At 43.1% G+C, this 21,546-nt stretch overlaps 1 protein-coding gene across 1 annotated transcript in view; it reads right to left on the bottom strand.

Moving 5' to 3' along the window:
- Positions 1-3,138: 3,138 nt before the first annotated feature.
- LOC134853409 (ras-related protein Rap1-like) overlaps positions 3,139-21,546 on the bottom strand; it is a 132,353-nt gene continuing 113,945 nt past the window's right edge. The window contains exons 2-7 of the mRNA XM_063869404.1: positions 5,169-5,240; positions 5,012-5,080; positions 4,272-4,328; positions 4,069-4,209; positions 3,742-3,882; positions 3,139-3,444 (exon numbers count right to left, since the gene is read on the bottom strand). Of these exons, the coding sequence (XP_063725474.1) occupies positions 3,316-3,444; positions 3,742-3,882; positions 4,069-4,209; positions 4,272-4,328; positions 5,012-5,080; positions 5,169-5,228 (597 nt within the window). The 5' untranslated portion in view covers positions 5,229-5,240 and the 3' untranslated portion in view covers positions 3,139-3,315. The remainder of the gene's footprint in view (positions 3,445-3,741; positions 3,883-4,068; positions 4,210-4,271; positions 4,329-5,011; positions 5,081-5,168; positions 5,241-21,546) is intronic.

The following is a 21,546-nucleotide window of genomic DNA, read 5'->3' as shown; positions in this document are numbered from 1 at the left end:
AAAAAAAAACTATTATAGTTTGAAAAAACCAGAAGCGTTACGTCTACGCTTGAAGCTCTAGATGCTAGATTGAATTTGAATTTATTTTAAGGTAAGTAGAAACACGTTTAACAATTTGTTGACACGTTTGACAATTTGCTAAAACTTGTGAACAAAGTTAACAGGGTAAAAAAAGTCTTGTACCCTGTTGCAACACCCTTGCTTATCGCAAGACTAAACATTATAAGTATGGGTCAAACTTAAGCTTCGATAGTTAAAAAAATACAAAAATATTAAATGGTTAGCAAGCCGGTGGCAAATGGGCCGAAAGCCCGTAGATTGTAAAAACATGAGAAAAATGAAGAAAAAAAACTCAATTTAACGAAACGATTGTCCCAACAAAAGAACAACTTGAGGAAAATGTGCCGGAAACCAGCGTTAAATTAAGATTGAGACAAATTGTGCGGTACGGTAATAAAGCCTTCGCCCGCTGGAAAACATCCTAATCTCAATGATAGCCATAAACTTTCAGTTGTATCGCAATCTCGGAGATTATACCTTATTTTTCGGGCTACTAAGAGACTCTCTTTGATCTGGTAATCTGGTGCTTTCTATTAATTTTTGATTCATTAATTAGAACCGAAAATAGTCTTATTATTCGTTGCAAATTTCACTAACTAAACTGCCTTAAAATAATAATTCTATTCAAGATGCAACTTTTGTTCTTGAAAGTATTTTTGTCTCTTGTTACTTCTTTCATTGACTCAATTTGTCTTTCATTGACACTTAATCAAGGAAAAACCCTCATGACAGATGGTCCTAGATTTTCTAGCAGACCGGTATTTAGCAGACACAACCATTACCAGTCAACTTCAAACGCCAACTTCAAACCCGCCATTGCCAAGTCGCGACCGTTGGCTAATTTCGTATTTTCTATTTTGAAGCTGATAGTGCTGTTGACAAGCTCGAACCAAAATTAGGCGTATTTTTTACATTGTCAATCACCGATGCGTCAGCTGCAACCCCTTGTCTGGATAAAAAAAACGTCCCATGTGCAGGGGCGGATCTAGGATTTTCTCGAGGGGGGGAGCGGATTTTCAAAAAAAATCGAAAATTTTGACGACCTTTTTTTTAGGTCGACCAAATTGATTTTTCGAGCTCTCCCGAAGCAGTTTTGCCCCTATTGTGGCAAAAATGTTTGCGCCGCAGGCAAGTTTTTGACAAAACAGTCAAAAAGGCCGTTTTTTGGCACTTTTTGAAAAATTTTGACAAAAAAATCGCGTTTTTTTGGCGCGCGCTCCCCCTCAAAGTTAGTATATATTGGCGCCTTTAGAAAAATTTTAGGCTCGGTCGGCCAAAAATGGATTTCTGAAAAAGTATCACGGTGGGGACCCTTTGGGTCGGCAGGGGGTCGAATCCCTGAGGGAGGGGGGGGGGGCGTCCAAACCCCCCCCCCCCCCCCACATAAATCCGCCCCTGCCCACGTGATAGATGTATGTGGAGCAGCCGTGGCCGAGTGGGGTAAGGCGAGCGCCTCTCGTTACGAGAGTACTGTGTTCGAAGCCCACTTCGTTCGCGGTTGGAAGGTCCCAGAGTCATCCGCCTCCTCAAGGTGAGACAGACAGGCTACCTCAAAAAAAAATGAAAAAAAATATTTGAGAAAAAAATTTGAAATTTAACAATTACTATAAAAATAATAATGAGAAATAGATTTTTTTCTTTTCAAAAATCAGTGTTTATTCTGGATGCTTCCAGAGACCCATCTGAGGCTCCGATTCCACCCCAAAAATATGACCTTCCAGAAGAAGCTAGTTTTCGAGAAAACGCCATTTTTGTAAAAATATGAAATTTTCCAAATACTTACAAAAATACTTGCTAATACTTACAAAAATACGCCTAAAAATAACGTTCTGTCTCAGTTAGTATATATTGGTTAGACATTTAATGGGCATCTAATTTGCCCTTAGTCTATCCTCTTCGGATAATACGTACCTTTAGCAAAATTTGATTGCTTAACTTGTTTTATTTTTTTTTTGTAAATGTATTTGTATGTCTGAAGAAATAAATTCTTTCTTTCTTTCTTTCTAAAAAGAAAGACGTCCCCCTCCACTACGGTTGATCCTGAATTGAGTAGGACTGAATGCAAAACAAAAAGAACACATGACTTTCTGTGGTCGCTTTGACATCAATCGGGTTATAGCTAGGACATAGAGATCACAAAATTCATTTCATCAGCATACATACACTTTTCAAAATCCCTACACTTGATCAGAAACTTGTCTAGTCCTTGATTCAAGCGTTGTTTACAAGTCTATAAAACATCGATTAGAAGTCGATTTCTTTCTCATTTCGATTATATTGATTTAGCAATCCGTAAGATAATCAAACAAAGCAAATTTGATCTCGCTGATTTGACAGTCTAAACCTTGTAATTAATCAACCCTATTCAGAGATCAAAACACGTTATCTAAACTAGTTTCAATTGTATTATCGGCTTTTGACCGTAATAAATTAGACATGTATAAATCAACTCATAATACTGTACTACACATGCAGGTTGTTAAACTCGGTGGACAAAATAACAAGTATTGGGAGGAATTTCTCACGACAAAAGTCATTTTGTGAATCAACTGAACAAAGTTACTTGAACACTTACGAAGCCATTACTCTTATGTTCAAGCATACCAATAAAAACCAACGCGAATTTTCAACCATTTTAATCTAACGACTCAATAATCATTTCACAGTTCATTCACATATTATTTTAATATTTTATGTAAACAAAATAGAAAACGTTTGCATTTGAAAAAATTAATCGCTCGGACAAAATGAAGACCAAATAACAGATATGCCAAAAATAAGATGCTCTTTTGAATAGCAATCAAATGTTTAAGATTCTTGGCAGATTTGACACTTTTCATTAAGAACAGCTCTAAATATTGTAAATTTACTCCAAATCTCAAAGCAAATTCAGAAGAAGCAAGTTCATGACAAAGACTCTTAAGCGAAAGCATTTCAAATGAATTTCCTATCACGAGTTTTTCGTATCACTTGCATCATAATTAACAACTCAATTCAAATACAAAGAGAGATCTTGATCAAAAGGTATTACAATTCTATATTAAAATTCATACCGGAGAGTTAAAATCATCTCACCAGAAAAAATTTAATCTGAAAAAGCTTAGAACAGCGTTTAAGATCTTCGTACTTGAATTGATTCCGTTTTACATTTAAACACGTCAATCTTATCAGTCAAAACTGGATAATAGTATAGAAAAAGAGAAAGCTGATATGAGCTTCAATAATGAGAGATAGAACTGAGGATATAAGATGCTCTCATAAGAGTACGCATCCACCCGCTCTGTTATTGCCCTGCTTCCTTCCTTTCTGTCTTTTGGAGCTCTTGGTCTTCGTGAATTTGGACGGACTCAGTTTGTTTATCGTTCGCACAAGGTCGTAGAAAATCTTCAACAAAAAATGAAAAAATAAACAAAAATGAAGCAGCTTTTAGAAACGATATTTACGGCATGTGAGGTATGCTGCTCGTTAATAAACGTTTGCTATTAATCGGGTTAATAAAAAATTCAAAAGATTTTATGCAAATAAAAGCGATCCTAAAAATGCGAGCTTAATAAGACTACATTTTGATGCCTCAAATTAGTTTGCTCACATCACTTTCACAAAATCTTTCTAAAATTTTGAAGTACACTTTTCCAAGCCACATTGCTTCAATTGCCGACAAACAATTTGATACTCACTTACCTCATGCACGTTTATTTTATTCTTCGCTGACACTTCAAAGAAGTTGCAATTGAATTGCTTGGCTCGATTATTGCCCTGGTCCCTTCCAACCACTCTTTCACTATCGAGATCGCATTTATTGCCGACTAGAACCATTGCCACCTGTTCAAAAAAAAATTATGAAATATTTCGATTTTTAGTTGAATTCAAACCGAACTTAACTTTTTAGTTATGTCCAGTTTAAGAGATACTTCTAAGACCAACTATGTGATATCGAATGATTAGTGAAAAAAAAACGATTGGCATGAAAAATGTTTCGAGGAAATAATAATTTTAAAAAACACTCACATCCTGAGAGTCTTTGACACGGGTAACATGCTCTCGAATATCCAGCAGCTCATTGAAAGATGCCTGGTTAACAATGGAATAGACTAAAAGAAAGCCTTCGCCGTTCTTCACATAAAGGTCTCTCATTGCAGTGAATTGCTCCTAAAGAACAAATTTTGAACACAAGCAACTTGGTAAAAATAGTTTGAGATATTTTAAATTACCGTTCCCGCAGTATCTAATATTTCTAGCATGTACATCACACCATCGACATCTACACTCTAAAACATCAATTTAGCGATTACGTTCTTTAACCTATTCCGTTCTTTTGGTGTTTTCAAAATTAAAGATCAAACAAGACTGCTCGCATCAGGGCCAAGCCCCCCTGAATGTTCCGACTGCCTTTTAAGGTTTATGGAGCAGCAGTAATAACATAAAAAATTATATGAAATAAAATAAAATGAAAGTTTTTTTTTCTAAAATTTGAAATTTTTTAAGAAAATCATCCCCCCACACACCATATTAAGTATAAAAAGATAGATTTCGTTCCTTGTAACAAATCAATTATGGCAAATACGCTTCGTTCAACCAATTTGGAACGATTTATGAGACGGATTAAATCTCCGCTTGAACGTTAATAGCGCGAATTATATCGCGCGTTAATTGTCCCAAATTGGTCAAAATGGCAATCTTTAAACCCTCATAACTTTACCAAAAATTATCACAGGTGAAATATCTTTTCAAATTTAAGCTCACGACAATAATACCTTTTGAATGGTATAAAAAAATTCCGTCAAAAGTGGCTAGTTAAAAAGTCGAAATTTGTCTGAAGAAAAAAAAACCCACCCCGAGCACAAATATTCCGTTACTTTTGTATCGAAAGTCGGAACAAAAACAGTTAGCTTTGAAATCAAAATGACTTTTCAGACTTACGACAAATTGAACACTTCACATTGGTTCTTACCTTCCGGTAGCTATCTTCAATTGTAGGATCATATCTCTCCACAAAAATACCTTGGACGAATTGCACAGTCTGCAAAAAAAATCATTAAGTTTGGTAAAAAAAATCAATGAGTTTGGTTGAAAAAGTTTGATATGAATAAACCAAGCACTTCACTCACCAGAGCACTTTTCCCAACGCCGCCGCTCCCCAGAACTACTAGTTTATACTCCCTGATCATAAGACAAAACCTGAAAACAGCAAGTATCCAACCGATAAATTTTTTGGCGTAAAAATTCCAGTTTACTTTTTTTAACAGGTGCGTACCCACGGAGCCGCATTCCCGGTTAGCCGAAAAAACTAAATACCTCCGTTTGTACTTAAAGTAAATTTAAAAAATTGTCACTGAATTGAGACTCATTTTGATTGGACAGCTTGATTGCTAACAAATTTCCAAAAAATCTGTACGTGATTTGATTGGCTGATACTTTTAAACAATGATTTAAACAAAAACAAAATTCCGGCTAATTTCGTCCTAACAACAGAAGTCCGGTTTTTTCCGGATATAGGTAACAAATAAATGCCCCACATGGTATCTACAAAAAAATGGCTTGAAAGGGGAATAACTTCTTCAAACAGGGAGTGTGGAGGTGAGGGGTCTGGGAATTACTCTCTCAACCACAAAAAAATAAATTACATCATAAGTTTGTCAGCCCATATTTGTTTTTGCCGGTAGAGTGGATAACCCCAGATAAGAAAACAACAAGGACAAAAATTTGTGTTGAATAGTACTTGTCGGTTTTATAGTATGTTTTTATAAAGTAATGATATGGTTTTGTAACATTCGCCCAAATACTACACAGCGACGGAGCGTAGAAAAAGTACCTATTAACGACTGGCAGGCGTCAGTTACCTTAATCCTACTCGTTTTTCACCGTCTCGACCTTGCCAGTTGATTTTCTGGTCTGTTTAGGGCAAAGTAAAAAGTTACCATTTTTAGGCCATCAGTCAAACGACTTTTGATCAGCTTTCGTTTACATGCGAACACAACCACATAGCTGAGTCTCGGATCCTCAGACTACGTGATTGTCATTAAAAACACGGCTCAAACAACCTATTTTAACATGTTTTTGTGTGACAGTTCTATATTAAATCCATTGGAGATGGATTGACCCTTTCCTCTTTCTAGCTACTCATATTCTGAAATATCAAATAATAACGGTGTTAATTAAGAGATCTATGACATTCCAGTAGCTATAAAGTTAGTTTATACAGTCCCTTCACATAGAACAGTCTCTGGGGGACCAAGCCTCCGCTCCCGTAATATTCCTGAGATAACGCTCTTATCTCTTATAATTCGTGTCCCGGGAGGGTTCCGTGGTATATTTCTTCCCCCACTCAAGCCTCCTTCTCCACCAATATCTGTTAACAAGTGTCTTATCGTGCGTTTTGGCTCAAAGTGGCCGTTTTTCGTATTTCTCAGAAATATCAACTTGCAAATCGAAATTTTAAAAATAAATATTCCAGAATATTCCGACCCTCCTTCGCAATACTTTTTCGTCAATAAGGCCTTTAGTCGTTCTTTTTTACGTCGCCGGAAGGTTGTGCTGTGCCAGTCTGGCAGAATGGCACATACTCCCCGGACAAGTCTCCATCAATGTCCCTATTGATCGCATAACACCGGGTTATCGTCAAGTAGTTATCCAGTTTTCTGTAATCAATCTTACAAATCGCATAAGAAAATGAAATTTATCTACCCCACCTCAACTCACTACGTGTTCACAAATGGCATCTGTAACATTCGCCCGGAAGATACATATCGACGGATAACAAAACTAAGTCTTAAGACGACTGGCTGGCGTCTAAACAGAGCTTTGCATGTTTTTCACCGTCTCTACCAAGCCAGTACTTTTCGGTGGTCTTTTCTAACATCGGGTCGACAAAAACGTTACTGTTCTCCGGCTTCGACCAGAACGCTCAAATTAACTGAATTACATGCAAAAATAGTGAGCTCATGGCTGGGTCTCAGTATCCCCAGACCACGAGGTCACTCCTAAAAACAGGGCTACTATTTATTATATTACTATTGTTTTTGTTCAGTAGATAAAAATCATCATCTCCATCGAAGATGGATCAACCCTTTCCCCCAACTCCTAGCACCTCATCCTTGTCAAAACTAATCCAAATATCAATTAAATTCAAGTCAGGACATGACAGGATGCTAACAGTTCATATGAGTCAATAAAAGTTTTCCGTCCCGAGACCCTTCCGGATTCTGGAATCCGGTGAATCAAGCTCCTTAAGTTCGATTTCACGACAACACGGAAGGCTGGTTTCTTACCCTTCACCGTTGTTCGCAACGGCCTTGCAACTATTGTAGCAGCACAATAGTTGCAACTCGGAACGTTCTCTGCAATCTGCTGCTGTTTTTCTTCAATTTCGACTTCTTCAATTTCGATAAAGTTGTTCTCGTCAGCGCAACTAATGTTGTTGTTGTTGTGTTTTTTCACTCGTTTTTGTTAAAAATGGCCGTTTCAGCACTTCTCAGAAATGTGACGTCATCATTCGAATTTTTGAAATTTTAAAATACTAGAATATTCCAGCCTTCACCGTTTGGCTAAACGTTCCAATAACGCCCTTAGTTCTTAAAAACCACCAATCCGGAAGGCTTACTGCTAAAATTCCGAATTCTGCAGAGATTGCATTTTTCACATTCTGGTCGAATGTCACATACTCCCCGGACAGTCCGGTCAATGTCCTCATTGAATCGCGCAATTTTCTAAATGGTTACAGTGTCATCGAACAGAATTTACAAAATGCACGAAATTACTTTTATCTACGTCACATCGACTCACTGCAGAATATAAACGGCATCATACTACATCACTATAGCCTTCAAATTCTTTCATTAATCTGCACATTGAGGATATGACTTAAGATAAAACATTTTTTCTGACTTCCAGTGTCAATGTCCCGATTAAAACTTCTTCTCTTATATTTAAAAGGTGTTGGCTTGCAGGACAGTCCTGCCAACCAACAAGCTAAAATTATCCTACTACGCTCCTTCCCTTCGGAAATCTTGCTTGTTTATTGTCCTGAATATTAAAACTAAGAAACTTTGTGGTTAGAAAGAACAATGCAACAACCTCCCTCCTCAAGAAGTTACTCAAGTTTTTCATGTCACCACAAAGTGATCAGTCTTCCTAAGTGATTAAAAACGATCATGCAGGCTGGAATATTTAAATATACTCTTCCCTTAAGCCTTTCTAAATACATAATAAGTGTCTCTAAAGCCACTTCTGTTAAAATCAAAATGCAAATTTATAAATGCAACAATTTCAAAACTCAACTAAATGTTTCAGTTTTCAATTGCAACTTGGTTGCTTGGTTTCTCACTTGAGTTTTTCACACACACAAAACAATTCTGAGTTTTGACTTTTCTTCATCATCCCTTTGTTCTCTTCTTTTTCCGTCGTTTAGAAGTTCTAAAACTTCTAAATTCTTCTAATTTTCTTTCTTGCTGCCTCTTGTTTTCTCGACCATTCGTCAATGCTCCATTTCCTCCTCCTGTGACACTGACTCCGCACTTTCGGTTTCCGTGTCTTGTAGCACGTCATTGACTATCCTGACGCTGTTGGAAGCCGTCCTCCAACACTTCTGCTCTTCCACCCTCTGTTTACAGCAAGGTAGGGGATCCACGTTTGATTCTCTGTTTCTACAGAAGCTGTTGTGGAGACACAACGTCACGTTTCTCTCCAAATCTTCTTTCAGCATCTCTGCCTTCTCATTTCCACTACGCTCGCTCGTCCTGGAAATTCTTTTCACAGCGGTGGTCACTGCATTCCGATGAGTCACGAAAGCTCGCTTGAAAGCTCCTGCCCCAATGTCCAGCTGATATTCACTGTACACTCTGCCATGTTTCGACATATGCTTTTTCGCATACTCGTACAACCATGCAGTCATGTTAGCTCTGAACCATGGCATCAATCGTTTTCTTGCCCATATCTTCTTCACTTCCATCGGAATGCTTAGAACTTTGCACATTGTCTCAAAAAGATCTAAATCTTTTAGACAATCTAATTTCCGCAATTGTTCTCTCGTCGGTGCCTCCTGTCTATTATTTTCTCTCACATGAGCTTCCAGCCATCGTATCGCCATCATAACTCCCACTATCACTATTGTTACGGGCTGTGATGAATCTGGTAAACCCATGGAGAGCAGCTCTCCAGAGTCCCAGATCAACATCAGATTACTACGCTTGGGATACCACCAGGTCTGCAGCAAGCAGTGGCAAGGAAACTCATCATGCGTCAACATGATGCTCCTCCAATTACGTTTTCCCGAAGCTTCCAGCAATGGTTCCACTTCCATCATCACTCGGTGGATTTCATCATTCTCATCTACTGCATTGTAATCTGTGACATTTGATCCTCCCTGTTTCTGTTTCTCGAAGTCACTGAAGTTCCCGCTCACATATCCCATGAACTTCTTTCCTAGTATTGACTCCAACTCCTCTTTGGTTCTCTCTGGAATTGCTGAGAACATCTTACATAGTAACTCGTAAGACTTTTCAGACATCCTCGCTAATCTCACACACTTCGGCACTGAGAAGGTTTGATCCACAATCGTTCTTGTACTCTTTACGTCCACAGCTAAGAAATGTACAGGATATCTGCTCTTGCACATTGGAGCCAACGTTGAGCCCACCAAATATCGTGCTCCTGATGGTCTACAATAAGTTTCGCTGTGTCTGATGTTCATCTCTGTTTCGATTGCTTCCCTCCATTTTCCTATATACTTCTGCTCAGTCTGCAGAACTCCTGGGAATACTTCTACGCTGATGGCTGTGACCATCTCATGTTTCTGTTCTAGATTCAATAGTGACTCTAAAGAACCAAACATGCTGTAGAATCCTAGTGCTGTCACTAGATTCACATCGATTCCTCCATGGCAATCTGCTATCAGTTTCGTTTCCGTTCTTGCTTTCATCACTACATTTCCAAACAATACTGTCAACTGCTTGTGTTGTTTCTCCAGGGTTTTCACACAGTCTAGACTTCCACAAACGTGACCCTCTAGTCCACAGACTTCCGCCAGACAGCTACCAGGTTTGACCCATTCTTCTGGTCCCCAGCCAGGCAACTCCACTTTATCTTCTCCGTTGCTCTTAGAGGCTGTTATCATCACATTATATGTTGAGGTCACGCAGGTTACAGTCTGCATTCAGTTCCCTCTGTACGTCTTGTGTCGCACGTAATATTGAGTCAGCGTTGGGACTAGGACACCATGATGGTCTCATCAATTCCCACACTGCCATCAAGCTCGTTCTCAGTAATTCATCTGAGAATCCCAACCCAAACTCCACTCTCTTGTCGGATTTTGGTACTGAAGGTGCAGTCACCTCTTCTTCCAAGACCAGTCCCAATTTGGCCTGTGAATTGTTGACGCTTTTAATCGTTACAATTCTGGACGTCCAGAATCTTAGTAACACCGCCTGCTCATAATCAAAGAAGCAATCACGTATGTCTTCACTCAGGAAAGGATTGTACGCTATCCCTAAGATCCCAGATACATAGCTATATGACTTCTCCTTGATCGGTCCACAGTATTCACTGGATTTCGGCAATGCTCCCATATATTCTTTAGTGAGTCTCAACTCCTTGTTTGAGAATCTCCTGATCTCGTCTATCTTTTTCATGGGTTCCAATTCTTCAGGTTCTTTCATGTTCACCCTCATCGGTTTACTTTGCTGGATCTCCAGCATTGCTAGTAAGAACAAGGCTTTCGTTCGCTCATCGCCTTCCCTCAACATTTTAACACAAGTGTTTAATGCAGGTACTGAAATCTGCTCTATCAGGAATCGAATGAAACAGAGAGCGTCTCTCCGCTTCGCACACGCTACTGCTGCTCCCTCCTGGACTATCAGATCCCTCAGATTCGTCATAAGGAAAACCTTTTCTTCTTTTGATCTCGTTATTTCTTCTGAATCATATTCTTCACGAGTCAGTCCCATCATGCACCAGGCGAACCTGAGTTGTAACTCTGTCCTTACGTAAGGTACTGCCACGAGAGCATGTATTCTTGGCGTAGTCCTCATTTCTTCCTCGAAATACCTCAACACTACTGCTTTCCATGGAAGGCTCACTAACTGCTCGATCGTTTCCGCCTCTACGTCAGACGACGCCAAAGTTCCATACGCCTTCTGCTTGAGGGTGGTGCCTTGCAACATCATTTCCAGATAACCCTCCATGGCTTTTTCGTCTTCCAGGGCCATTACATACCCTCTAGCCGAGTTTCGGTATTCCAACATCTCCATGTATCCACCGGTGGGTTCATCTATCGACACTGTCTCAGACACTGTTAGTCTGTTGTATTCCACTGGTGTTAGTTGTCCTGCAACACTTCCCTTTCCATGATTCATGGGAGATGGTTTGAAGTCCCTCATTTTACTCTCTCCACATTGACTGAGTATTTCCATTTCTAAAGTTGCTCCAGTCAGAGTGCGGTCACTCCTTTTGGATTTATAACCGGTTGACTTTATCTCCGCCATGAGAATGGGTGGCACCATCGCTATATCGGTTAATATTCTATCTGTGCCAGACAATTGATAATCACCTTGCCCCAAATCCATGACTTCTTCGACTCGCTTCCTTTTCGCTGAGTTACCAGCTTTCATCGATATTTCTGAATCCACTTTTGTCTTTCCAATTCTCCTCGGCATCACTCTGCTGCCTAACTTCATTTTCATCGCATTGATTTTATCAATCACCATTTTCGATCGCATCGTTCCTCTCCTGGTCCTTGACAGGTACACCACCTCTCCTTCATCGTCCTGCGGTGTCATCTTGATGGGAGAATTCGCTTCACTCTCATCAGTGGCTGAGTCGATCAATAACTCACTCAGTCTCCCTTCACACTCATCAAGCTTGTCAAGTACTTCTCTCATCAAGGGTTGATTGAGACCTGTTTTGAGGATGGATTGGGTCCCATAGCTCTGAACCACAGTCCAGACTTCTTCCATGAACGCCACTCTGTCCAGCTTACATCCCGTCCTACTCTCGTGGTCTCGGTGATGTACTTCCCATTCTTCTTCGGGCAGCGTTCCCAAGAAAGGTACTCTGGCTGAAGCCTCTATTCTTCTCCTCCGAGGTGATTCCATGAGGATTCTCTGGTCGTTATTTCTTGAATTGCCAGGAGAGCTGCTCTCCGGCAAATTCCGTTTCATTTCCATAAAGGCTGACGGAGGCTCCAGCGTCGAGGTGCCTTCATCCGCTGGCTCAGTCGCTTCCAACGTAAAATCCAGGCTGGATGTTCCTCCTGTCGATGCCCTGTCGTCTTCCCCACCAGCCCAGCTTGATCTTGTTGCATGGGTTCTTCAGTCTGACGGCTTCCACCCTGTCCGTCATCTCCTTCTGACTTATCCTTATTCGAGTTCGATGGTCCTTGTTCGTTATTGTCGGCTTCTTCATGGAATCTCGGTATGAGCAATGTACCGGCCGATTTATCTTCCTCTTCTCCATGGACCACTTTGATTTCTTCGCAGCCCAAGGGTGCTAGGAAAGTTCTCGTCTGCAATACTCCTCCAACTTTCATCTCCTTCCTCACACTGGTCAGGATCAATGAGGCTTCAGGCAATTCTGTCCTGCCTCTCATTCTCATCGGAGCTAAGCCTAGTCCCTTCCATTCCTCATCAAATCTTCCAGGCTTGGGAGTAGCGGCGTTGCTTATTCGCCTTCTCGTCGCTTGATCCGTGTACGCAAATCGTGTGTACTGTAACACGGCGGCATTTCTCCCCACGAAGCATGGATCCATCGTCACCGAGAAATTCCCTACTCTCCTTTCATTGGTTTCGAATGCTCTCAATCTAGGAGTTTGTACTACGGAAACTGCTCCGAGCAGCATCCTTCTTATCAGAGGGAATTCAGGGATTGCCTCCGGTAGCTTCTTGTAATCGCCCCAGTCCTTCGTCTCTTCTCTCACTTTGTGATAGGCTGCTGTGAGACGAGGCACTCTGGTCATTTCACTAATCGTTTTGTCATAGGGCCTCAGATTCCAAAGCTTTGGAAACACCTCGATGTGCCCTCTTTCTACTTCTCCCATGCGGTCACAGAAGTGATCGTCAAAATTGATGACTGTCATCTCTGGCTCCGATATTTTCGCAAATAACAGATCTTCACTCATGAGCTCTCGCAATGCGTGCTGCTCACACCAGTTCAGTGTACTACCGTCCACTGCCGATATGAGGTTCAGGTGCAGCACCGACCTCCTATATGCTTCCACTTTAACGTCAGGGAACGCAAAGGTGACTGCTGGTCCATAGATCACTGTCACGAACTCCGTGACTCCTCTGATCAGCGCCAAGGGATCGATTCTCATAGCTAAGCTCAAATCTGTTAATAGCGGCATGCCTCCAACATGTCGTCTAACATCTTCCTCTCTTTCAATTGTCTCGTCTTCTCCGGTTCCAAAGCGATTTTGCTGCAAGAGATACTGGATAAGAGTGTGTCTCAGGTCTCTTATTTTGTTCCACGAGTCCGTGGTTTTCTTCATATCCAGATTCCTCACTCTCTCTTTCATCTGCTCTGGACAACGTGCCAGTTTCATCAGTCCTCCCAAGTTTCCGTGGGTTATTGCGATCAATGTCAGAAGTCCATCTAGTCGCAGGTTCTGTATTCCATCCGTAAGCAGTATCGCCGGTCCTTTCACGAAACTCTCCGCTCCGAACGTCACGAACAAGGCTATTAATTCCACTATCGATACTTTCACTACTGCTTGGAGGAATTCCTTTATCAAATAGTGCGAGACTTTCGGGTAAACTTTTGCCAAGAAGGACGCGGTCCATCCGGCTCCCAACCCTTCTAGCATGCTGTCTGTCCTTTCAAATCCCTCCTGTCCCTTCACTTCCTGGGTCCAGAAGGTTTCCAGAGTAATCTGACACATTCTGTTCACGAACTCAGCTGTCTTTTCTCCGGAATTTTCCGCCAGGTTCACCTCCTTCAACAAGTAGGCGTGTATCTTAGTGATCATTACTGGGCCTTGCTGAAAAGCATCTGCACCCAATGCCGCTACTCTAGGATTCAGGTGTAGCCACTGGTTTGCTTCCGGCTTGGTTCTCAGCACCATCGCTTCCAGATGAGCTCTCGTCTCCAGTGAATTCTTTCTTCTCGTGTCTTCACTCGCCACTTCCATTGCTCGGAACCACAAGTCGTTGGACATTGCCGTGATCACTCGATGGTCGTCATCTATTCCTGGTTTCAGTTTGAGTTGCCGACTGAAGTTGGACAGTTCCAACCCCAGCACTTCGTCCAACACTAACATGTGTAGCGCGTGGTCCTTGAACACTCTCATCGCGTTTGAGATATCTGACCATACTGCAGGCAGTTCAGCCTTAAGTGGCCTCAGGTTCTCCATTTCTATCATGCGATTCGGGGCTGATATGATCACATCATATTTTCCCTCCGAAAGTAAGGCTACCATTGTATACACAAATTTCAGTCCATCCGGGAGATGTGCATATCCCGGAGACAACGCAAATACTACTCTCAACGTCACTTTATTGAATGATCCCTCCTTCGTCGCGTCCACCACTTCACCCATCGACTCCAGGATGTCTTTTATCGCTGGCCATACTGCGTTTTCTGCTGTTGCAGAATCTCTGAGCCTGCTCAGAAAACCTCTACTGTGTAGATGGTCATTGATGCCAGCAAACACAATCGTTATAGGGTTCATTTCTGTCTGCCTTTGTACCCCTATAGCCAATGACACTGATTGCAATAGGTCTAGGTCAACTGCGGCCAGCATTATGACGTCCGGCCAAAACAAAGACTTAGAGGTGTACACGAACTCTGAATTCGCCACTACCATGATTTTGGCCTTTCTCATCTCTGCTTTGTCGTAGGCGGCGAAGATGGTCTCATCTTTCTTTATCGCTGTCAATCCGCCATATCTCTGGGCATCACCATCTTGGTTCACTAGTTTTGGGTACACTCTCTCCTTCACATGACCAGGTGGTGTCGTCAATTGCCTAAATATCTTCACGTGTTGTCCAATCGGCGCTCTCGCCGTCAGGAATCTTCCTGGCCTTTCTTCACGATTCCTCTCATCATGGTTCAATCTCACATCTTGCAACGGTCTTGCATTCACAGGTCCCATTGTGTTGTTGGAGGGCAGTCCCTCCAAGTCGGCAAATCTCAAGGCCGTCGTGGAGCTGAAATTTATGCTAGCGGCTATCAACCAGTCTACGCCGGTTATCGAGTACAATCTGCTGACGGATAGCGTCGCTCCATTCAGCATCCTCCTTGCATCTTCGATGAAGCTCACTCTCTGTAGGTCCAGCTTCATTAGTTCGTCTTTGTATATATGCCAAGGAGACGGTATGGATCGCGACCACATCAATGAGCCTCTGCTCGGTCTCTCCTCTCGACTGGTACTCGTCGTCTCCGATCTAGCGTCCGATCTAGATGTGCCTGCTACTTCTTCGATTGGTTGGTTGACAGGTCCTATCCTTCTCCTAGGATGAATTGTCCTCCTCATCGGTGCTTCTCCCAACCGATCCTGTACGTCTGTTCTTCGACCTGGTTCACTGGAGCTTTGTTGCCGGTAATCTGTGACGGCTGGGACCGTACCCAAGCGTGTTTCCAGGTTAGGAGGCACAAAGGTGGTGATCACCGTATCACTCACCGTTCCCTCTTCCTTCAGCACTCCTGTGTCAAAGAGTTCTGCTTCCAGCTCATCCAACCGTTCTTGGAAGACTCGATTCAACCAAGCTTGTCCTTCAACACTGTCGAAGTGGATGCCATCTGTGGTCAGTCTGGCTTGATCCATGGCTCTCAATTCATGTTCAATGTCCATGAGGATCATTCTTCCAGCATTTCGATTTGCTAGGTTTCTCAAGATGTTGTTCCATCTCATGACTCCCTCGTTGTGCCTTCTTCCTGATGCTGTCAGGCTTCTTGCGTTCATTGGCACCGTGCAAACGGTCAGTACCGCGCAACTGAACTTCTGCCAGAGAGTAGTGAACAAACACACCATCATTGATTCCCACAGTGCTTCCTGCTCATCTGATCCTCTGGAGATATCATTCGTCCCAACTAAGATCATCACATTGGGTATCTTCCCTGGATTCATCAGCTCCACCATGCGATATAATTGGGCCATCGTGGCGCCTCCAAAGGCCATCACCGTGGTGACCCATGAGGTCCTCAAATTCGACAGCACTCTGACTAAGCTGTCTCCCAATATCAGGTGAGATGTCCCGAGTGGTGGTTGCTGCAGGTTCACAGCCGGGCTCCAGGTAGCTCGATTGAAGCAGGCCCTCGGATCTGTCTCCGGAACTCCCGTGAAATTATACTTTAATTGATTATTCTTCTGCACGTCTATTACACGAGACACTTTCTTCGCTGGCATCTTCCTTACTTTCCTCTCTGGGATTCTCGAGTTCCCCATGAGTGGTGTCACGTTACTTATCCCTTGTCTGATCACGGTCTGGGAGAGTTGTACTCTGCCCGTATCGTCAACCGTTCCATAGGGTGCAGTCACCCCGGAACCTGGTGCATTCTTGTTAGCGACCAATCGTCCAGCTGTCTCTATCAGTTTTCTCACTGTCTGTTCTACGACGGGATCACCCAAGGTGTCACTAGGATCCGGGATTGTTACTCGGTTCGTCTCTGCTGGAAGCCGTGTCTCCGTTGTTTGACTCATTTCTCGAGGTGTCAAGAGCTCCATCGGGGACTGCCCACGACGAATACTCCTTGCAGGTATCACTTTTCCATGGCTGTTGTCAACGCCAACCGCTCTGATCGCTCTTTTTAGTCCCGCCTCAAGCGTTCAATTTCTTCACCCTGCTTTTTGTTGCAGTCTTCAAACAACTTTCTCCACATGTCCCGGTCTTCCTCCATCGCCAGCATGGTCTTCGTCATATCGTCTAACTCCTTCTTCGTACTTCTCAGTTGATCGTTCATCTCGTCCAGATCTTGTATGGTTTGGTTCGTCTGAACCTTCTGCGTTACTTTCGCCCTTTTCGGTGGCACAGCTGCTCTCAGTGGTGAACCAGACGAGGTCGCCTCGCTGTTCATCTCCCGATGCATTCTCGTCAACCCAGGTTTGGGCTTAGAGGGCATTGGCATCTCACCTGGTTGGTAAGTCCTAGAACTTCCCAACCCAGGCTCATTCGCCAAGTCACTCCCTGAGAGAGCCTCGTTTCTCCACCTCATCACTCTCATGTTCGGGCGGTCTAGTACTCCTCTTTCTCCATATGCTGCCATCAACAGGACTTCCGTGGGGCGGTCCCCACGGTTGTCGTGCCCCAAGATGTTGATCAGGGCGGTCAGCAACATGACCACCTCTGGGTCCTCCAGAGCGAAGTCTCGTTCGATCAACCGACGATAGATCGCATCTACCATCGGTCCTACATATGCCTCTGCCAGGTCCATCAATTCATCCAGGCTGAAATTGTCCATACTGTTCTTTCCAAGTTTGATTTGATTTCGATTTCAAGTTTTGACTCAAATGAGCAATTAAATGATCAATCAGGATCTAGAAAAGAAATCATGAATGTCACACTTGTCAGTTTCACCTTAACATATATCGTTAAAATTTGCTTAAAACAGTTCAGATAAAAAGATATTTATCCTAAAATTTGTTAAAATCAATTGGTTTCTAAAATTTTGGAATTCGACCTAAGATTGGACAGTCCAAACTTTGGATCTATTCCCAAGATCGTCATTTAGTTGTTCATGGTCACTAACCCCTACTTACCCATGATCTTAATAACCTAACACATAACATAACATAACATAACATAACATAACATAACACACATATCACACATTACACACGACTTGATCTTTGGCCTAGCACTCTTTCGCACATCACTCAGCCTATGCTTAAGTAATATTTCTTGTGTAGATATATTTGTATGTTCGTATCAGAGAATATCACGTGTACAAGCGCGTACAATTCCCGAGGATGCAGTCTTCCTCTATTTGGATCGTACACTGGAAGCGAGAGCTCCTTCACGTCCATTTCCACAAGGAAGTCCCTCAGCCTCGTCAAAGACAAGACTAGGTTTTCTGGGTCCACGTGCTGCTTCTCCGTCGCCCTCGTTACCAAGAAGCACAAGAATTTTCCCGGTATCTGCGACACCGCCGGAGGTAAGGCTGCTACGCCCCCTATCCCTGGTCTTTGCTTCCACGCTGGCATCTTCCTTACTTTCCTCTCTGGGATTCTCGAGTTCCCCATGAGTGGTGTCACGTTACTTATCCCTTGTCTGATCACGGTCTGGGAGAGTTGTACTCTGCCCGTATCGTCAACCGTTCCATAGGGTGCAGTCACCCCGGAACCTGGTGCATTCTTGTTAGCGACCAATCGTCCAGCTGTCTCTATCAGTTTTCTCACTGTCTGTTCTACGACGGGATCACCCAAGGTGTCACTAGGATCCGGGATTGTTACTCGGTTCGTCTCTGCTGGAAGCCGTGTCTCCGTTGTTTGACTCATTTCTCGAGGTGTCAAGAGCTCCATCGGGGACTGCCCACGACGAATACTCCTTGCAGGTATCACTTTTCCATGGCTGTTGTCAACGCCAACCGCTCTGATCGCTCTTTTTAGTCCCGCCTCAAGCGTTCAATTTCTTCACCCTGCTTTTTGTTGCAGTCTTCAAACAACTTTCTCCACATGTCCCGGTCTTCCTCCATCGCCAGCATGGTCTTCGTCATATCGTCTAACTCCTTCTTCGTACTTCTCAGTTGATCGTTCATCTCGTCCAGATCTTGTATGGTTTGGTTCGTCTGAACCTTCTGCGTTACTTTCGCCCTTTTCGGTGGCACAGCTGCTCTCAGTGGTGAACCAGACGAGGTCGCCTCGCTGTTCATCTCCCGATGCATTCTCGTCAACCCAGGTTTGGGCTTAGAGGGCATTGGCATCTCACCTGGTTGGTAAGTCCTAGAACTTCCCAACCCAGGCTCATTCGCCAAGTCACTCCCTGAGAGAGCCCCGTTTCTCCACCTCATCACTCTCATGTTCGGGCGGTCTAGTACTCCTCTTTCTCCATATGCTGCCATCAACAGGACTTCCGTGGGGCGGTCCCCACGGTTGTCGTGCCCCAAGATGTTGATCAGGGCGGTCAGCAACATGACCACCTCTGGGTCCTCCAGAGCGAAGTCTCGTTCGATCAGCCGACGATAGATCGCATCTACCATCGGTCCTACATATGCCTCTGCCAGGTCCATCAATTCATCCAGGCTGAAATTGTCCATACTGTTCTTTCCAAGTTTGATTTGATTTCGATTTCAAGTTTTGACTCAAATGAGCAATTAAATGATCAATCAGGATCTAGAAAAGAAATCATGAATGTCACACTTGTCAGTTTCACCTTAACATATATCGTTAAAATTTGCTTAAAACAGTTCAGATAAAAAGATATTTATCCTAAAATTTGTTAAAATCAATTGGTTTCTAAAATTTTGGAATTCGACCTAAGATTGGACAGTCCAAACTTTGGATCTATTCCCAAGATCGTCATTTAGTTGTTCATGGTCACTAACCCCTACTTACCCATGATCTTAATAACCTAACACATAACATAACATAACATAACATAACTTAACACACATATCACACATTACACACGACTTGATCTTTGGCCTAGCACTCTTTCGCACATCACTCAGCCTATGCTTAAGTAATATTTCTTGTGTAGATATATTTGTATGTTCGTATCAGAGAATATCACGTGTACAAGCGCGTACAATTCCCGAGGATGCAGTCTTCCTCTATTTGGATCGTACACTGGAAGCGAGAGCTCCTTCACGTCCATTTCCACAAGGAAGTCCCTCAGCCTCGTCAAAGACAAGACTAGGTTTTCTGGGTCCACGTGCTGCTTCTCCGTCGCCCTCGTTACCAAGAAGCACAAGAACTTTCCCGGTATCTGCGACACCGCCGGAGGTAAGGCTGCTACGCCCCCTATCCCTGGTCTTTGCTTCCAAAGGAATTCCACGTTTTTATATTCCCTCTTAAAATCTGCCGCTAGCGCCGTCCTAAAACTCTTGTCTGCGGTGATTGCTACTGCACATGTTCTGTTTGTGAGTATGAAATCACTGTCTGTTAGTATTATGTTACTAGAATATTCTTTTGGTAAATTAAAATATGACTCAACTACCCTGCCTATATCAGGTTTCTTAGGTTCTTCGCCTGTTTCTGCTTCTAAGTCTCCTGTTTCTCTTGCTATTCTTAATTTTTTTATTATCAAGTTTTCAGTGTGGGTAAGTCCTACCCCCACTCCCCGGACAAAAATATCCATCGGCGTCCCCGTCGATCGCATACCGGATATTAAGTCAAGGTTAGAAGCTGGAATGAGAAGTTGTCCTTCCTGGGCAGCCCAGGAAGGATCATCTCGTTCGGTCTTAATGTATTTCGCGCTTTCGCGATCTACGTCTTGAATCGTAACGCTGGTCTCTTTAGGGTCTGATGTCATTTCTATCAGCCACTCTAAGACGCGCAGGTTCGTCAGGTCTTGTTCATTTGACTGCTGTTGCTCATCGTCGAATTCTACTTCGGGTTTCGACCAGTCGTCAACCCACTCATCGTTGTGATCATCGACTATGTCAATGTCTTGTGACACGGTTATTTCCTCTAAACCCACTACTTCCTCCACTATTTTCTTTAGATCTATCCTATCCACTACAAAGTCGTCACCGTAAGGATTGTATTTCTTTCTTGGTCTCGTCCCGTCCTTCTGACGAGTCTGCATCGTGAACGGAAGGTCCGGTTCGAAGTTCTTGGGAACCTCTGTCTGTTCGGGATCCTGCCAATCTTCCTCTGCGTAGGGTAAGGTTTCATCGTCCGCTTCGATCTGTTCGTTTGGATCCAGGTCCAATGGTGTATCCGTACCTTCCTCTACGACTTCGTTTCCATCGTTCTTCTCCCTGGTGCCTTTTTCATTGACCTCACAAGCAGGATCCATCATTAGATAATCCCCTTCTTCCATGTCTGCAGGTATACACCAGTCTTCTGTCGATGGATTGTGTGGCTTGATGTTCTCGTAGTGGGCGGCTCGGCCAGTACTCAGTCTATAAAAGCGTCCCTCCTGGTGCACCTCCGTAATCATGAAGGGTCCCCTCCATTTCTTTAGAAGTTTCTTTGTCCCTTTCGGTGGTATAACGTTCTGAAATACCCATACATAGTCTCCCACCGAGTAAACTTTTGCGCCAGCTGCTTTCTTGTCGAATCTTTTCTTTTGCCTTGCCTGTGCTTGCTGAGTATTTCGTCTACACAGATCGTTCAACTCCTGTTGACGTCTGATCACATCCCTTACTTAAACCTGTGGAGATGTTTTCTTTCCCTCATACTCTGGGTAGAAGAATGTCAAGGGTAAAGACTTCTCGTGTCCCGTCAGCATCATGTGTGGACTGACTCCAGTGGTGGAGTGTTGCGTGCTATTATAAGCTCCCATCACCTGTGGAAGGTATCTGTCCCAATCGGTCATGTACCTGGAACAATATACCCTCAGCATCGACACTAACGTCCTATTCTGTCTTTCCACTAAGCCATTCGTCTGAGGGTGG

The sequence above is a fragment of the Symsagittifera roscoffensis genome, chromosome 8 (assembly GCF_963678635.1).
Source record: "Symsagittifera roscoffensis chromosome 8, txSymRosc1.1, whole genome shotgun sequence".
NCBI lineage: Eukaryota > Metazoa > Xenacoelomorpha > Acoela > Convolutidae > Symsagittifera > Symsagittifera roscoffensis.
This window is presented reverse-complemented; position numbering and strand designations above follow the sequence as displayed.